General features: G+C 44.3%; 1 protein-coding gene across 3 annotated transcripts in view; it reads left to right on the top strand.

The window, feature by feature from the left end:
- DOK5 (docking protein 5) overlaps positions 1–19,551 on the top strand; it is a 147,132-nt gene that overhangs the window by 74,039 nt on the left and 53,542 nt on the right. For all 3 annotated transcript variants that reach the window (XM_043884351.1, XM_043884352.1, XM_043884350.1), the window contains exons 3-5: positions 15,952–16,066; positions 16,149–16,268; positions 19,230–19,419. In XM_043884351.1, coding sequence (XP_043740286.1) covers positions 15,952–16,066; positions 16,149–16,268; positions 19,230–19,419 — 425 coding nt within the window. The remainder of the gene's footprint in view (positions 1–15,951; positions 16,067–16,148; positions 16,269–19,229; positions 19,420–19,551) is intronic.

The raw sequence follows: 19,551 nt of genomic DNA on the forward strand, positions 1-19,551 counted from the left end.
AGAGTACCCTTTAATATTGATATACCACAACCTGTAGAAAATACCCAAATTAATGGGCAAAAAAATTCTAATATTTTATAAATTAAATTCTACTATGGTGAAAAACTTGTGCAAGTATCTTTGTATGCTCATGCAAATCTTCTTGAGAGGAAAACTCTTAGACGAGGGATGGTCAGCTGATATCCTGTACCTTTAACATTTTGTAACTACTGCCAAATTGTCTCCAGATAGATTATCCAAAATCCCACACCCAGGACCAGCTTAGGAAAGTGTCCTTCACCCCAGACTCCATTCTCTCTGTAAATTTCAGATGCAGACTTTTCAGTGTAAGTACCCTTTGGTGTGAATGTGGCTTTTTATTTTTAAAAAAGACGGAATGAACAGATTATTTCAGTTATTTCACGTGTACAAATAAGGCTCCACTCTTCAGGGCAGACAGTCCAAATTTATACCTCGGACAGGCTGTAGTCCAACTTATTTTAAGTGACCAAGGGCATGTGTATATATTTGGAAAGAATGAAACCCTCTCTTGGGGCTGGGATTTAACTGTCTAGGCTGGTTCTTTCTTAGGGAATCTTTTGTAAAATGTTTGCTTAAACTGCTGTGTTCCAGGTCCTGAGGGGAGATTTGTGGATAGAAATGTTTTATGCTGACAGCTTTTGATTAGAACTGGGAATGTGTCTCCTTTTTATCTGCCCTAGCATTCTGGCATTGCATTAAAACCATTGGTACTTTTTTTTTTTTTTTAGGAAAGACAATACGAAACACTTAAAATGTTTGGAACACATTATAAGAAGTCCTTAGGAAAATTTTAATGGCAATATTAGACTTTTTAGAGTGCTCTGAAAAGTTCAACTGATAATAATGTAATAACAATAATAATCATGTAATGGATTGTTTTATTAATCCTGTACTTGGGAAGACATTATAGACCCAGAAATGTATTGCTTTTACATGACTTATTTTCAGAGGCAACCTACAGAAGTTAAAGGGATTTATGCCTCTTCATTTTCCGGAGGATAATGGCTTTATTTATTTATTTTTTTAGAATGAAATAATTTGAAGCTTCTGCAGAGCTTTGCAATTTGCATATACAAAGTGAATTGCTCACTGAATTCATTCAGTGCCACAAGGGAAAAAATAATTAGGATACAGCTTACAAAAGCAAGGCAGAAAAATTGCCTTTTAGGTAGCAGTCTCCATTTCACTCTGTAAACATAAATAAATCATCATCTGTAAATTACCATCAGCAAAAGAAGGGGAAAAATTGGAAATCAAATCCTTGTTTTCCTAAATGGCTTTTGACTTTGCAGCACACCAGCAACATATTTAATATTCCCACACAACGTTGACTAATTGCATTTCTGACAGAATATACCAGCTCCTCAAGGCAGTGTACTTTTAAAAAATCCAGTTGTATTAATCTTCCCTTGAAACACCAGAAGAAATTTCAGCAGTTTCTCTGTCTAGTTACAAAATAATCCATTTGGAAAATTGAATTGCGTAATTTGTAGTTGTTTTCCAGTTGTTAATGCAAACCTATATCAGTAGCAAGTTAAACTTTTAAAGTATGGCCACTTTGTTAATTGCTGGCTGTTAAACATTTATTTCAATGAATACTATCATTTATGATGAATAAGACATCTGGAATATGGCTTTAAACAGCCAAATTAATTTGCCAGTTGTTTTTTTTTTTTTTTTGGAATTCCTAATTGGATGGCATACTTAAAGATCTATCAGAGATTTAGGAGTGTGCTGAATATCGCTCTTTCCTTTGAGGGAGTCATAGTGCTGGGTTTTTGATGCTCAGAGACTTAGGAAACAAGAACTGCAGAGGAATTAAGTAGCTCTTTAGCGCTCCCTGTTTTTCCATCCCTCCCACCCTGAGCTAAGCTAAGTCATAACTGCTTACTGCCTGGTTGTCTCCTGACCTCCCCGGACCTTGTTTCCACCCCCCCGGTCATGTTCCCATCCGTCCCTGCAGCTGAGGGCACGTGTATGGCCAAGCCAGCGGCACGCTGCTCAGCTCCAGAGGACGCCATCCTCATCAGTTCTGTGTGAACAGCACACTTTTTTAGTTGCGTGATGCATCAGCCGTGTCCACTTTCCACTTTCGCTCTGACAGGGTTTTTCCGCGCTCTGCGCTGTTGACATTTTTGCTGTGGAGCTGGCCTGTTCATTGCAGGATTTTAGCAGCATCTCTGACTTCTACCCCCTCGATGCCAAGAGCACCTCCCAGTTTTGGCAACCAAAAATAGCCCTGGACCTTGTGGAGTCTTTTCCTTGGAAAGGAGGAGGCGAGTGCAAGGTCTCAGGCTCTCCCGGGATGGAGAGCCAGTGGCTTGTGGTGTGTAGATGTGACCCCTCCAGGTGCCTGCTTTAAGCCTCCTCATCGGTGCTCTGCGGACCTCATGAGTCACAGCGACTCCTGCCGGCTGCTCCCCGAGCCCCTGAGCCCCGGCCAGCTGCTCTCGCTTCGTACTTGGTCTTCCTGTCACTGCCTCACTCCTTCCCACCACTTTCCCCCGTATTTCTATCCTGCCAATCTGCAGTTTCGAGGTTGCGTGGGGAAGTTTTGGTCTGGAAGTTCATCTCTCCTTTCTGAAACCCTTGCTCACCCTTCTCAGCCCACTTTAGGGATGACAGTGCCTCCCTCAGGGGTGATGGCCTTGCCGATTCTTTTCTGGAGAGCCATGTGGTGGCGTTCGGTGGTTTGCTGGAGTGTCGCATCAGATCATCCACGTTTGAGTCCCAGCTCTGCTGTTTGCAAGCTGAGTGAACACATTCACCTCTGATAGTCCTGTTCTGTGTACAACAGGAATTTCACAGCTAGTCAGAAATGTGAAAAATTAAACAACACAGTCAATATGAAGTGCTTAGAACCCCGAATCTGGCATATAAATAAGGGTCTGCCTGCGTGGGGGGCTTCCCTTCCCTTCCCTGGCGGCCCAGTGGCCAGACCCCCGTCTTGGGAGCGCAGTCTCAGCCACATGCCCCAGCTAAAGACCCAGTGCAGCCAAAGAAGTGAATTTTGTTCTTGTTCAGCCACTAAGTTGTGTGTGACTGCGACCTCATGGACGCCAGGCTCCTCTGTCCTCCGCTGTCTCCTGGAGTTTGCTCAGATTTATGTCCGTTGAGTTGGTGATGCTATCTTACCGTCTCACCCTCTTCTGCTCCGTTCTCCTTTATTTATTTTTTATTAACAGAAATAAATGAATAATTTTTTTTTTAAAGAGTCTGCCTGCCTGGAATCAACCCTTGCCTCTGCTCCGGGTCAGGAACGGTCCGACCCCGGACATGTTAACCGGCTGCATCTCCGTCTCCTTTCCTTTATGATGAAGATGGGGGGACGCGGGGCTTTCGTTTGCCGGCTCTTGTTGAGGGCTTACACGTGGGAGGCCCTGAGCCTGGTGCTGGAGACGGAGCAGAGAACAGAGCAGGTGCCACCCGCTTCTGCACTAACATAAAGAAATCCTGTAAGTAAATGTACAGGGTGCTGGCGTGACCGAGCAGTGCTGAGCAAGAACGAGAGCCGGGCAGAGAGATGGGCGTGTGGGCTGAGGGTGTCGCAGTTTCGTTTTGTTCTATTTTGCTGGCCTGTCCGCATGTGGGACCTTAGTTTCCTGACCGGAGATCCGGGCCGCGCCCCCTGCATTGGAGGCGCCCAGTCTTAACCATGGACCGCCGGGGAAGTCCCCCGTTGCAGTTCTAAATAGCGTCGCCTGGATGAGATGATGTTTGAGTCACTGACGATGGGGCAGGTTGAGACTTCCTCCTCGAGAGGAAGAGTGTTTCCAAGCAGAGGGAGAGTAAACCCAGGTGCTCTTGTTTGGTGGGACTGAAAAGACCACAGAAACGAGAGGGACGTCAGTTGGACTGTGCACTGCCTGTGTCTTAGCACCGTGGTGTCTCCCCCGCAGAAGGCCCTCTAGCATCACAGTGGGCTTCCCAGGTGCTCCTGGTGAAGAACCCGCCTGCCAGTGCAGGAGATGTGAAGGACGCGGGTTCGATCCCGGGGTCGGGAAGATCCCCTGGAGGACGGCACGGCAACCCACTCCAGTATTCTTGCCTGGAGAATCCCATGGACAGAGGAGCCTGGGGGGTCTGTGGGGTCACAGAGTCGGACACGACTCAAGTGACTTAGCAGCGGTTTTTGGAGGAATATTCTGAATGTTCTGAAGAACTGTCCACTAGATAAGCAGGAGCTGGGTGGAGACTTCACTGTGCAGCTTTTCATTTCTTCCAGCTACTGGGAAGAAGTCCATTTCTCTTAGAGCAGCACAGAGTGTGTGGGAGGGGTACGTGTGGTTGGATTGTATCTTGAGGAAAGTGAATCAAAGTTTGTTCAGACTGATTTTCAGGCAGCGCTGTCCAAAGTAATCACACGCTAGAGCCGGAAAGCACACCGCCCCCGAGGCAGCCTCGGTCATCTGCTTTGGTGCAGGAAAGGCAGCCTGGACTGCCTTCAGCTTCTGCCTGGAGCCTCTGCTGAAGGAAGGATGCTTCATTGCGAGGCACGGGGATTGAAGGGCCCTCATCAGATGGTCTGCATGTGCCCCCGAAAGGCTAAGACACAAAGGATCCCTTCTCAACAGGCTCTAGAAGTGTGACCTGAACGGGCCGCCATATTCACCAGTGCATGGCTTTCTTCAGATCCTCAGCGACCGCAGTTAGAACCTGGCACTGTGGTCACGGCCAGCCGCCTGTCCTGCTGAGATGCCTGCAGAGAGACTGAGGATGGTGTCAAGTCACAAGTGGCTTGGTTCCCTTCTTGAGTAAGCTAGCCAGGCGTGCACACCAGCTCAGGTACTGACAGATCCAAATTAAACACCGAGGATGTGTGTGTGTGTCAGGCGTGTCCTGCTCTTTGTGGGCCCATGGACTGTAGCCCGCCAGGCTCCTCTGTCTGTGGGCTTCCTTAGGCAAGAATACTGGAGCAAGTTGCCATTTCCTCCTCCAGGGAATCTTCTCAAACAGGGATCGAACCCAAGTCTCTTGCATCTCCTGTATTGGCAGGCGGATTCTTCACCACCCGCGCCGCTTGGGAAGCCAGAAATGGAGGAGGATGTCCAAATATTCAAAGGGTGTATGGTGGGTGCTTCTGTCAACTAAACATGCAGTAAATTCCCGATAGTTGAACTCGCTCACCTTATTAAATGCCATAGTCCACGTTTTTAAAATAAAGGACTAATCACAGGGATTCTAGTAATATTCATGACCTGAGTTTCCTTGTGGGAACAATTCAGGTATCCTGTGTCAATATTTATCTTGACTTTGACAATCACAAATACATGGGCTTAGGTTGACAAACCAGTTGGCCTAAAAAGAAAAGCATTTTGATGCATATGAGAGTCTTCAGTGGATGCTAAGACAATTCTCTCAAAGGTGATTGGGAAACAGGATATTCACATAATGCCAAAGTATTGCCCAGCGTGGATGCATCTCATAGACATGATACTGGATATAAGAATTCAAACATAGAATAACACGTGTGATGTATTTCGGTTTATATGTTTATATAAAGTTTTCTAGAAGGAAGAACTAAGCAGTGGTGATGGAGGTAAGAGCGGTGGTTTTATCTGTGGTCAGTACTGATCCAGGAAGTGATGGCATTAACTGAAATGTCTGTACGTCAGTCTGAGTGGCGGCTACCCAGGTGTGCACACGCGTCAGGGTTCACGGGGCTGTGGTCTTGAGATTTCTGTCTTTTACTGTTTGTGCTTGATCCGTGGGACCTCATATTTAGATTCCTGCGCTTGTTCCAAGCCGACTTTCACTAGAGCTGTAGTTTGGGATGCAGACCATGGTGCCATATGCACACACGTGAAAGCAAGTGGTTTTTGAAAAGCCGAGTTTTCTTCAGCATCTTAAAGTCTGAATAGGAAAGATGAGTTTAGTTCAGACTGCCTTCTTTTGAGTTGACAGGTACTTTATTTTTACATAGCAATTTAAGATTTACATTTCTTTTCTTTTTTCTTTCTTTCAAGATACAGATTATAACTTGCAGAAATATCTTTAAAAGTTTCCAAAACTGTTTGCATCTGTAGTTTTATTCATTTGCTCATTTATCCAGCCAGTAACTTATTTATTCATTTACTTTTAATATTTTTTAAGGAGCACACGAGGTGGAGTATACTGCTAGAAAAAAGCATACATCTGTAGAAGCCAGAAGTTCTAGATTTGATTGTGTCTCTATCCTTCCTTCTACCTGAGAAATCCTAATTAAGTCTCTTCTCTCATTCCCACTATTCATCCTCATAATGAGTTTAATAATAGTACCAAGGACGTTATACCATCCTGAGAATTTAGTATTACGTGCAGCCATTCAGCATTCTGCAGTTGATTGAAAGAAGCAGACCTCCTTGAGAAGCGGATTTATAACTGGTGCGTAGGGTGAGATTCATTTCCTCATTTAATTAGACTAGTTCTACTTTTATATGATGGTGACCCTGTAAGATTTCCTTTGAAAAAAATTTTTAAAAACCAAGTGATTCAACCACTAAATTAAAACTGCTAACCAGTGTTCTAGTGGCTTATTATGTATTTGACTAGGAAATCTAGTCCCCTTTGTACTAGAAGTAATATAGTTATACAGTGGGGTTTAAGAGAAAAACTCTATGAAAATTCTTGGCCAGAAGGAAATCAAACGCAGGATGTATTAGCCAACTTTTGCTTTGGCAACAATTCCAAAATCTTAGCAGCTTATAGCAACACATCCTTACCTTCTGCCCTTACTGTTTGAGGGGTCTGGGTTGGCTGTGGGTGTGTTGAGCATAGCTGGATTAATTTGACTCAGTTGCAGTCCATCTGTCTGTACATCCAGGAGTAAGGAGGGAAATGAACTCAAGGAGAGAACTGAGTTACACATACTTTTAAAGCATTTTCTAGCACATATCAGCTCACATTCTATGAGCTAAAGAGAGTTGCATGACCAAATCCAAACCATTCGGGGAAAAGTCGTGTGGGCAAGGAGGGAATGAACAAATAAGTCAACCCGGAAAATGAAGGTTAGGAATTCCCCAGGTGGCCCAGTGGTAGAGAATCCACCCGCCAATGCAGGGGACGTGGGTTTGATCCCTGGTCCAGGAAGATTATACCTGCTGCAGAGCAGCTAAGCCCCTGCGCCCAACTCCTGAGCCCACGCGCCCCGGAGACCGTGCTGGCAACGAGAGCCGGCGCCCTGCGGCTGGAGCGCCCTCGGCAGCAGCAGAGGCCCAGAGCAGCCGGAGATAAAGATGAGCAAAGGAAAAAAAGAGAACGAAAGTTGCCATGAGGTACAGCATTTGCCTTTGGTCTGATTTGAAATCCCTCCAGATTCTAAAGAGAATCATTTTTTGCCAAGTCTTACCTGCACTCAATCTTTCCATCCTCTGCGCTCGTGAACATACTTTATGTGTCAGGAAAGCTCCTATTTAGGGTTCATTATCTCTTACCAGAGGAATTTTCAAGGAACCATGATCTTCCATGAATTCTGAATGAGTCCAGGAATTGAATATTGCCCAGGGTTTATCAAGTTAAGCCTGAAGCTAACCTGGGCTTTGAAAGTAAACAGCCAATTTCTAAAGAAAATCGAGCATTTCAAAGGTCCTCATATTGACATTTTCAGTAAGCCGTACACATGTTTCTGGTCTTCTTTGGCTCCATTTTGGCCAAAATGGATTAGATTTTAGCTCCATTTCAAGAGAGAAATCTCTGGAGTCAGAAAGCTTAAATACATCCGAGAAAAGGGAAAGGAAGTTTAGAGATTGAGAGGTCACAGATTAATTGGAAAGAGTAATCAGGCAGGTAGCAGTCCAGATATAAACAGAAGTAATTTTGATTGTCTATCCTTGTCACTTGTTGCCTTAGCATGAAGATTCTATAAACGGGTAGGTAAAAATATTTAAACTCTATATACCATTTTAATCACAAAATTTGACTTCTTTTACTTTTCTGCTCGATATCAAGACCCTCTGTTAGTAATGAACATTTGTACCTGGATCTGATATTAGCTGTCTTTTGGAAACTGTTCTTTCTTTTGACTTTTAAATCATAATTCTCACTGATATCTCAGATCTGGTCATGAGGCTTGATATGCTTTGTTGTCTTCTTCACTGAGGATGTGCGGTTGTGAAATGGACAAAAACGCATTGGAAACAAATGGTCCTATTCAGATGCGTGACCTCCGGGATGTCAAGTGGGCACCAGATGGTATCTATTGTCATGCCCCTGCCGAACAAAGGAGAGTTCTTCCGGCTGACTGTCGACCTTTAGGACACTGGTTATCACCTGGACTGTCAAATTCGTAGAAATTTAAATGCAAGTCAGTTCATAACAGTGGTGTTAGATTAGGAGTAATTGATGGTGTTCTTCCTAATTTTTAGTCCTTTTTCGTTTATTCATAACTGTTTGTTGTGATGCTTGGATGGCATCACCGACTGGATGGACATGAGTGAGTAAGCTCCAGGAGTTGGTGATGGAACGGGAGGCCCGGCGTGCTGCAGTCCACGGGGTCACAGAGAGTCGGACGCGACTGAGCGACTGCGCTGAACAGAACTGTCGTCATAGTCTTGTTGCAGGGAAAAGCCAGTTCTGACTCCAAGTTGGAACTGTTTCTTTGACTTGCTTTTCGTTGCTTTTGTTACTATAATCACATATAATGGACTGTCTCACAGAATTCTGCCCCTCTGTCTGACCATTAAACTAAAATGCCTTTGTTCAGAACCCTGTCCTCTTGTGGATGGCAGGAAGAAAGAAATTAGCACCTCCTCTGCCTGAGGCTTGCCATTCTAGGAGCTGTTTGCGAGATTAATGGCCCTTTAACTCTGCTCCCTTCCTCCCCCATCTCAGATCTATCAAAGAACCCGGCATCCAGACCCTGATAAGATGACTGTTCTGAGACATTAGTTCTGCCATCTTCTCCGTCAGCCAGCTCTCCCCTTGCCTCAACACCGAGTCTCCAAACACTGGCCTGTCATGAGACTAAAAGTGCGACCCCTACTTGGTAATAGTATCACCTTTACTCCTATTTACTTACTATTTTGCTTGAAATCAGATCACTGCTTCGTTTAAATAAATTCACTGTAAGAGAACATTTTCTTACTACCATCAATAGAAACTAGAATTGCTTGCCATGAACAGTAGATAGCGTTTAAAAAGAAGTACAAGGGGATAGAAAATGATATTTTTAAGGCTGAAGAATATCCCATTGTAGGCATATACCACAGTTTCTTTATTCATCCACCAGAGGACATTTATGTTGTTTCTATATCTCAACTATTGTAGGTAATACTGCAATAAAGACAGGAGTGTAAATACCCACGTCGAGGTACCGTTTTCATCTCCTTTGAATATACATCCCCAAAGTGGGATTGTTGGACCACATGGTACTTCGTTTTTAATTTTTTGAAGAACCTTCATTTTTTTTTTTTTAATAGCAGCTGCATCATTATACATTCTCACTAACAATGCACAGTTTCCATATCTCATCCCTAGTTAATAGAACAGTGCTTGATAGAGTAAATTTTAAAAGTAAATGAATGAATGAATGAATGAGTAAGTGAATAGTAAATAGACAGATATTTTGATGAATGAAGGGATGCAGGGAAGATTCTTGAGAAGGGAGTGTGATTCTCCTACAATTGTGTATAAGTGGTTCTCCTTGATGTTAGGTCTTCTCAGGTGGTTCAGTGGTAAAGAATCTGCCCACCAATGCAGGAGATGCTGGTTTAATATCTGGATTAGGAAGATCACCTGGAGGAGAAAATTGCAACTCACTCCAGTATTCGTGCCAGGAGAATCCCATGGACAGAGGAGCCTGGTGGGCTACAGTCTATGGGATTGCAAAGAGTCAGACATGACTGAGCATACACTTTTTGATGTTGTTACACTTTGAAGAACTTTTTACATTTTATCTGTGAATCTCTACACAAAGACAGCATAATTCATGTATAGTTTCAGTTCAGTTCAGTTGCTCAGGCCTGTCCGACTCTTTGCAACCCCGTGGACTGCCGCATGCCAGGCCTCCCTGTCCATCACCAACTCCTGCCAGGCCTCCCTGTCAGAGCTTGCTCAAACTCATGTCCATTGAGTCAGTGATGCCATCCAACCATCTCATCCTCTGTCATTCCCTTCTCCTTCCGCCTTCAATCTTTCCCAGCATCAGGGTCTTTTCAAGTGAGTCAGTTCTTCGCATCACGTGGCCAAAGTATTGGAGCTTCAGCTTCAGCATCAGTCCTTCCAATGAATATTCAGGACTGATTTCCTTTAGGATGGATGGGGTGAATCTCCTTTCAGTCCAAGGGACTCTCAAGAGTCTTCTCCAACACCACAGTTCAAAAGCATCATTCTTTTGGCATTCAGCTTTCTTTATAGTCCAATTCTCACATCCATACATGACTCCTGGAAAAACCATAGCTTTGACTAGATGGACCTTTGTTGGCAAAGTAATGTCTTTGCTTTTTAATATGCTGTCTAGGTTGGTCAAAACTTTTCTTCTAAGGAGCAAGCGTCTTTTAATTTCATGGCTGCAGTCACCATCTGCAGTGATTTTGGAGCCCCCAAAATAAAGTCTGTCACTGTTTCCACTGCTTCCCCATCTATTTGCCATGAAGTGATGGGACTGGATGCCATGACCTTAGTTGTCTGAATGTTGAGTTTTAAGCCAACTTTTTCACTGTCCTCTTTCACTTTCATTAAGAGGCTCTTTAGTTCTTCTTCACTTTCTGCCTAAGAGTGGTGTCATCTGCATATCTGAGGTTATTGATATTTCTCCCGGCAATCTTGATTCCAGCTTGTGCTTCTTCCAGCCCAGCATTTCTCATGGTGTACTCTGCATATAAGTTAAATAAGCAGGGTGACAATATACAACCTTGATGTACTCCTTTTCCAATTTGGAACCAGTCTGTTGTTCCACGTCCACTTCTAACTGTTGCTTCTTGACCTGCATACAGATTTCTCAGGAGGTAGGTCAGGTGGTCTGGTATTCCCATCTCTTGAAGAATTTTCCAGAGTTTGTTGTGATCCACACAGTCAAAGGCTTTGGCATAGTCAATAAAGCAGAAGTAGATGTTTTTCTGGAACTTTCTTGCTTTATTGGTGAACCAACAGATGTTGGCAATTTGATCTCTGGTTCCTCTGCCTTTTCTAAAGCCAGCTTAAACATCTGGAAGTTCACAGTTCACGTACTGTTGAAGTCTCACTTGGAGAATTTTGAGCGTTACTCTGCTAGCATGTGAGATGAGTGCAATTGTGCGGTAGTTTGAGCATTCTTTGGCATTGCCTTTCTTTGGGATTGGAATGAAAACTGACCTTTTCCAGTCCTGTGGCCACTTCTGAGCTTTCCAAATTTGCTGGCATATTGAGTGCAGCACTTTCACAGCATCATCTTTTAGGATTTGAAATAGGTCAACTGGAATTACATCACCTCCACTAGCTTTGTTCGTAGTGTTCTTGCATAGTGGAAGAAAGAGAAAATCTAGAAAATTATAAATATAATCTATACAATTCAGGAGAGAGTTTTCCTTAAGTTTTTGAACATGGGAGGGAAATAGCTTCTGGGTGATCTGAAATTTAAGGATAAGACAATAAATTTATACTGAAGGTGAACTGAAGCTATTTGATGCACTTGGTACTGAAAAGTCACCCCTTTGAGACAATGCTGAGGGTCTCATATGGTCATTTTTGATGGTCAATTACACTGACGTCTCCCGCATTTAAAATACTGCTCATATTTAATGGGAATCTGAGGACCTATGAAAATCTCTGTTTGCTCCCAAAATAATTATTTAGGGGCCAATTATATCTTTGGAAAAGAAATATTAACAAAAAAAATATGTCCTTCTCTATTTTTCTCATTTGTAGAGAGGAGTGATGTTAGGAATATGTATGTCTCATTAAAGTTTTTATGTGACTTATAAGTACATCTACAAATGTTAATTCTCCTAGTTATCACTTTAACATGTATTTTGAAGAAGATTCTATATGAATTAAAGAAAGTTGCAATTCTTTTGACAGTAAGGTGTGGATTTGCTCAGGTGTGTATATGTGTGTGCATGTTCATGGCGTTGAGGGACTAAAGCTGTTGCTTCAGAACCTGATGGTCTGTGGGACTTCTCTGGGGATTCAGTGGTTAAGACTTCACTTTCCAGTCCAGGGAATGAGTTTAATCCCTGTTTGGGTAGCTAAGATCCCACATGCCTTGTAGCCAAAAAGCCAAATATAAAAGAAAAACAATGTTATAATAAATTCAACAGAGACTTAAAAAAAAAAAAAGGTCCACATTAAGAAAAAGAAAAAAAAAAAAAAACCTTAAAAAACGACTGTGATGATCCTTGTACACATAAAACATAACCGTCCCAGCTCCATGAACATTGACTCACCAATCCGGAGCAGACCGTTGGGTTTCCTATTATCTGAACCAGTTTCCCAAATGGATGTTTGTGGGCTGACTGGCGTTCTCTCTGCATTCCTGACCCTTTAAGTTGCTTTCTCCTTCCTCTTTGCCTTTAATGGATGTTTAATGAAATGACACGTTTCAAGGTCATTGCTGAGTCTGAGGCTAGGGTGGACTGCTCTTTTATCTCAGCAGAGGTCAGAATAGAACCCAGGCAGTCGGGCCCACGCCTCCGCGGGAGACCCCTGTCGCTGGCGGGCAGTTTTGGCTCCTCCTCCTGTGGGGTCACTGCTCCTTGCCTCTGGACGTTGACGTTGAGTTTGTGCCCTCCAAACCGCCGTCCCTGTCTCCCCCAGCCCTGTGGAGCCCCTGCAGTCAAATCCCACTGGCCTTCAAGGACTCCTAGTCCCCATGCCGGATCGCCAGGCTCGGAACCTTCCCAGCAGAGGGAGAACCTCTCTGGTGTTTCTGGGCTCTGGTTGTGGGTCTCCCCCTCGGCAGGTATGGGGTTTGATTTTACCGTGATTGCGCCCCTCCCGCCATCTCGTTGTGGCTTTTCGGTGTCTTTGGATGTGAGTGATGTTTTCGGTGGGTTCCAGCGTCCTCCTGTCTGTGGCTGGGCCCCAGCTAGTTGTGGTTTGGGTGCGCTTGCAGGAGGAGGTGAGTGCACATTTTTCTACCCTGCCGTCTTGAACCTGGAATCAGACTTGGTTTTTAAAAAAGATCGTCTGTCTCCCCTCCCCACAGCTGTCCAAGTGCCCCTGTTCATGGTAAGGCTCCTTTTTACTTTTTCACTAAAATATATTGGTTTCCCACAAAGCTGCTTTCTTCCCAAAGCTGACTAGGGTTTTAAAAACGGTAACATTAAATAATAAGAAAAAGATCATCTAGATGCTGTGAATGAATAGTCAGGACGGACGTGAAGAGACTAGTCAGTAGTTGGGGCAAGATGGTAGTAATGGCACAGAAATAAACAGGCGTCCCTGGTGGACGAGACAGTCGAGAATCTGCCTACAAAGCGGAAGACCTGGGTTCAGTCCCTGGCTTGGGAAGATCCCCGGGAGAAGGGAATGGCTACCCACTCCAGTATTCTTGCCTGGAGAATTCCATGGACAGAGGTTCCTGGCGGGCTACAGTCCATGGGGTTGCGAAGAGCTGGACACGACTGAGCGACTAACACCTGTACTTTCAAACAAGAAATGAGTGATTGCGTCTGGTGAATGCTGAGAGGCCTGGTGCAGCTGGGGAATGAGATAAGCAGAGTTAACCCGGTAAAGAGTTCACAGGTTTTGGGAAACTGTGTTGTCTTTTGGGTTGCTATTAATACACCAAAAATACTATAAACCGGGTAGCTTATAAACAACAGATATGTGTTTCTCACGGTTCTAGAGGCTGGGAAGTCCAAGGTCAAGTCACAGGCAGATTGGGTGTCTGGTGAGAACTCACTTTCTGGCTCATAGAAGGCATCTTCTAGCTACGTCCTTACGTGGGCGAAAGGACAGAGGAGATCTCTGGGGCCTCTCTTATACGAGCACTCATCCCACTTACAGGGCCCACTCGCATGACTCCATCAGCTCCCTAAGGCTCCACCTCTCAACGCCATCCCCTGAGAGGTGCTATTTCAATGTGAGAGTTTGGTAGGGCCACAAACACTTGGTCCATAGCAACTGTTGTGATATTTCGGTTTCATGCTAAGAAATTTGCATTATCCTCTTCAGAAAGCCAATGGAGGTTAAGAGGCAGGGAAATTAAATAATAGGGTTAGGGTGTGCATAAAACGAGATGAAATTCAGTCACTCAGTCGTGTCCAACTCTTTGTGACCCCATGGACTGTAGCCCGCCAGGCTGCTCTGTTCATGAAGTTCACCAGGCAAGAACCCTGGAGTGGGTTGCCATTTCCTTCTCCATGGGATCTTCCCGACCCAGCGATCGAACCCAAGCGTCCTACACTGTAGGTGGGTTCTTTACTGCTTGGGCTGCAGGCAATAGAGGGCATTTCTTTTCTCACCTGCTTTCTGAGCTAGACATGTACCGAGTTTAGAGTAACAGGAGAGATGGCGCGACCTTACTGATGGCGAAGATTGGTGAGGGGCTCCGTCTTTTGTGTAACAGGCTAAGAGCAGCCTAAACTTGTCCGTGTGGAAAGGTTGTTTGTCTTGTAATATTCCGCCTCATGGCTCAGTCAATAGTAGAGAATCTGCCTGCTAATGCAGGAGATGCAGGGCCCGTGGCAGGTTCCATCCCTAGGTTGGGAAGATCCCCTGGAGAAGGGAATGGCCACCCACTCCAGTATTCTTGCCTGGGAAATTCCATGGACAGAGGAGCCTGGTGGGCTACAGTCCATGGGGTGGCTAAAGAGTCAGATGTGACTTACTCTGCCCTGAAGCCACCTCAACTTTCTCCCCTGGAGGACCCAGGGATCCCAGCCCTGGAGGCAGCAGGGGTCTGGATGTAACTCAGTGGGGGTGGGCATTCTGGAAACACAGTAAGCCACAGCCCTTGTGGCAGGGGAATGGTTTTTAAGAGAGGTGAAGGGACCATGAGATGGTGGAAGAAAGAGAGATGAAGAGAATGACTGCTGGGGAAAGGAGAAGATGGCGCCGTGCAGAGCGCCCTGACCCTGGAACAGTGGCCCCATAGCCACGGAGGGGCTAGGAGGAAATCAGCCTTTAAGAATCTCAACTCTTGTCTCTCGTTATCAAAGGACGAGGTCATCTAGTTATGAACTGGACCACCTCTGCCTGCTCTTCCTCAGTGTCAGTGTGTTTAAGATGTTTGAGCTGGGAGTACTCTGAAGGGATCGGGTATTTGAAAATCTGTCCCCATCGATGTCATGAGCCCTGTGGAGAAGGCAGAGTCCTTGGCGGGGGTGGATAGAAAACGAAAAGGCCCGTGACTCAGCCATGAAAAGGGATGAAATCCGGTCATCTGGAGAGATGTGGATGGACCTCGAGTCTGTCATACAGACTGAAGTGAGTCAGAAAGAGAAGACTATATTAACGCATGTGTGTGGAGTCTAGAAAAATGGTGCAGATGAACCTACCTGCAGGGCAGGAATAGAGACGCAGCCTCCAGCGTGGACGTGTGGGCACCGAAGGAAAGGGGGCTGGGGCGGACGGAGAGCAGCCCCGATGGAGAGGTGTGGAAACAGCGCGCTCGTGGGCACCGGCCGTGTGGACCGGAGCCCAGCTTGGTGCTCTGGGGTAGCCTGGGGGGTGCAATCGGGTGGCGGGGGGAGACTCCCGGGGGGGGGTTAAGTGTATGCGTACAGCTTATTCACACTGTAGCAGTCACACTCAGTCCACACTGTGTATATAGAAAACAAGCACCTACATTGTGAAGCTCGGAGGCTGTGCCACCTGTTAGCCTTCAGAGAAATCTAGCAAGGGGAGGCAACTTGTGAACTTCCTTGCTAGGGCACTGAGGTGACCCTGAAATGACTCATCGCCGGACACACTCTTCTTTCTGGCCAGCCCCCCCTGTGTTCCCCTGGACGTGCCTTCTCCCTTCTGCTCGGTTGGTGGTGTCCGTGGGGAGCTTGCTTTCTGTCCCCTAGCTCACCGTGGTTCCTCTTTCAGGTTACAGAACTCAACAATGTGAAGAGCGTAGCTCGACTGCCAAAAAGCACCAAGAAGCACGCCGTCGGGATTTATTTCAGTGATGACACCTCCAAGACCTTTGCTTGCGAATCAGGTTTGTCGGCGGAGGGGGGGCCTTGGCTCTTTGCTCCCCAGCGGGCACCGGGCAGCCGCGTTCATCTTTGGCGTCTCCGCAGATCTTGAGGCTGACGAGTGGTGCAAAGTCCTCCAGATGGAGTGTGTGGGGACGCGGGTCAATGACATCAGCCTCGGAGAGCCTGACTTACTGGCCACTGGAGTTGAGAGAGAGCAGAGTGGTATGTAAAGAAAACCCTCTCCTCTCTTTTCTTAAACTGTTTTTTCTCCCTTTATAGTGAAACATAAGACATCTTGTAAAACTTTTGAAGTTATAAAAGTGTATAAAGGAAGAAGTAAAAATAACCCTTTATTTCACCTAAACCTAGGTTAGCATTTCCGTGTGTTTCTTAATATGTTTTTGGTGATGAATAGGACTGTATCTACACTGATAATATCAGCTGGAAGTTATGAGAAACCTGCTGTATTTCTGTGTCATTTTTCTTTGGAAGGTGCAGCAGATCATTGAATTTTCCCAGCAACCTGTGATATAAGTACTGTTACCTTCCATTTACAGATGAGGAAAAGGAAGCTTAAAAGAGCTAAAGATCTGGCTTCAGGTCCAATAACTAGGGTTTGATTCTAGACCCATAGTCCTGGGCCTGTACTTGTAGCCTACACGTTTTACAGTGCAGTGGGTTTTTGTCTTACTTTTCTTCTACTTAAAATTTTTATTGAACACTTTCCAGTGTTTTTAATAGAATCCAGACTTCCTGAATGTTTCATCAAGAGTAAACCCACCTAAAATCTGTGATTTCTTTTTTTTTCAACTAAAACACTTGAGCCAACTCTTTGAGCTCAACACTCAACCTGGGACTATATCACGATAAATAATAATGACCAAAATGTTCATGAACACTTCAGTGAAACTCAATATGGATTTTCAGTATGAGTTTGGAGGCAAGAAATCATTTCTTTGTCTCCAAATGCCTTGTAATAGGATAGACTGACTCCTAGAGCTCTGCACTAGCCTGTTGACTTGATCTACGAGGATATATCACAGCCGAAGAGGCTGGATGTCACCTGGCTTGACTATGAACACGACAGAGCTGGGATTGTGCTAACCCCTTCTATGGGTTCACAGTTCAATTGTTAATGAGAAAAATGCCCTCCCTCCCAACCGGAACTATGTCTTCATGACATGTTTACAGTTGGCGACTCTTTCAGATGCACCATGTCTGCCATAATCCGTCTCCAGGGATGTGCTATTTGATAAAGTCTGAGACGTGCTGGCTGATTCAGAGGGGCCTCTTTACAGACTGGGAAATTGAGCTGCAGAGAGGTGAAGTCATTAACCAAGGTCACACAAACACGCCCCAGGCTTTTCCCTCCAAAATCCACTAACTCAGAATGCTCTTGAAACCAGAGAGGAAAACGTGACAGCTTCTGATTATTTTTTTTAGAGTGCCCAGATCAGCACTTGCCTTTCACACTTTATATTTGCAAAGCTGTATTCAGAGAGTGCCCCAAACTGAATTCATGAATTGCCTGTTCCTAGGAGTTGGGCTTCCCTGCTGACTCAGATGGTAAAGAATCCATCTGCAGTTCAGGAGACCCGTGTTTGATCCCTGGGTCAGGAAGATCCTCTGGAGAAGGGAATGGCAACCCACTCCAGTATTCTTGCCTGGAGAATCCCAAGGACAGAGGAGCCTGGTGGGATACAGTCCATGGGGTGGCAGAGTCGGACATGTCTGAGTGACTAAGCACGTCGGGAATTGCCCTTCTGGTACCAATTTTCTGAGCCTCAGTTTCCTGTTCTGTCAAATAGGAATAAGAATACCTCTGGTATATAACTACTAAGGTTTATAACAAAACTCAGCTCTGTCTTCTGAGGTACTTTGCAAGATTAATTGTATGACTTAAAGTTACTGTAATTAAAGTAGTCACTCTTATCAATGTTACTGTTATTCTTGGACAAGGTAATTACAGAACTTCCAAGTGAGTGAACTGGGAAAGATCTCTGTTATTGCTGTTGTTCAGATGCTAAGTCATGTCCGAGTCTGCGATCCCATGGACTGTCTTACTTTTTGCTTATTGATGACAGTCTTTCTTATTTTAGAACTCTCCAGGTAGAAATTTACTCCATTAGAGTTTACTTTTAAAATAATAGTTACTAGAAAGCAGCAAACGTTTGCTTATTGGGAGTTTGAAATAACTTAGAAAATTTGCAGAATAGATGCTTGAATACATTTGTAAACATAATCTTGACACTCCTATTTCTTAAACTTAACTAAAATCTATGAAAATTCTGTTGATTTTTTATTAATTTAGAATACCAGTGATATTATCCACTATCTTCTCAGATGCAGGCAATCTATTGTAATGGCAAATAGATAAAAATGTGTTTGCTATAGTAATAATATTTTTGTTCATAATTCATTCAAAATTTAGACTCTATAACTTCCCAAATTAATGAATTTTGTAGAAATGTAACAGAAATACCATGACTGTATCTGGAGGGATGAAAATTCAGTTGCAGTAATAAGCCAAATAGTTTATTCAGAGTAATCATGGTGAAATTTTAAGTCACACAAATAAGCAAATGAATATTTCTTTCCAGTATTTGGCTAATGAGAGCTCTTTGTTAAAATGAGTCCAAATCCATTGAAATTTTTCCAAATTGTTGGTCAGTTAAGTGCATAGTACTAGTTTTATTTAAATAATTTGAGATAGAATAGTGTTATGAAAATTATCAATTGATCAATATAACTTTAATATCAATAAACCATGCAACAATGATTTTGCACCTGCACCTTTTGTGAACACAAAAGTGTGGATGTAATTACCAAGTACTTGGCAGGAAAAAAGTTTTTTTTAATGGTTTCATTGTTAGAGGCTCTTACTGGCATGCAAAATTTTTATTATGCAAGCTAAAATATTCTAAAAATGATCTTTGCTAGTGTAAATAGTGTTGCATGTACACTGACCACCAGACTGTATCTTTCTTATGTTATTTAATGTAGTCTTCATTTAAAAAAGCATTTTCTGGAAGTGTTGATTTATGAGAAAGGTTTATCGTCCTGAATATTCAGCCAAAACCTAGAATAAGAGCTTGAATTGTTTTGAAATGCCTCTTTGTTCCTACAGCATCTGTGATGTTTTATTCCTGGGGATTTTAGACTAACCTTTTGTTTTTCTCCCAGAGAGATTCAATGTGTATTTGATGCCATCTCCTAACTTAGATGTACATGGCGAATGTGCCTTGCAGATTACATATGAGCACATCTGCCTTTGGGACGTCCAGAATCCCAGAGTCAAGCTCATCTCTTGGCCGCTCAGCGCGCTGCGGCGGTATGGGCGAGATGCTGCTTGGTTCACCTTTGAGGCAGGGAGGTGAGTCTCGTGGCTGTTTGTCTACGTTTTTCCTCGAAGCTCACGTCACGTGAGGCCAGGGTTTTCCTGCGAGCTCCAGCATGAAGCACACTGTAGGGATGCCTGGACCTGTGACTATACGATGCTGTGAAC

This window comes from Cervus elaphus, chromosome 23 (assembly GCF_910594005.1).
Source record: "Cervus elaphus chromosome 23, mCerEla1.1, whole genome shotgun sequence".
NCBI classification, from domain to species: domain Eukaryota; kingdom Metazoa; phylum Chordata; class Mammalia; order Artiodactyla; family Cervidae; genus Cervus; species Cervus elaphus.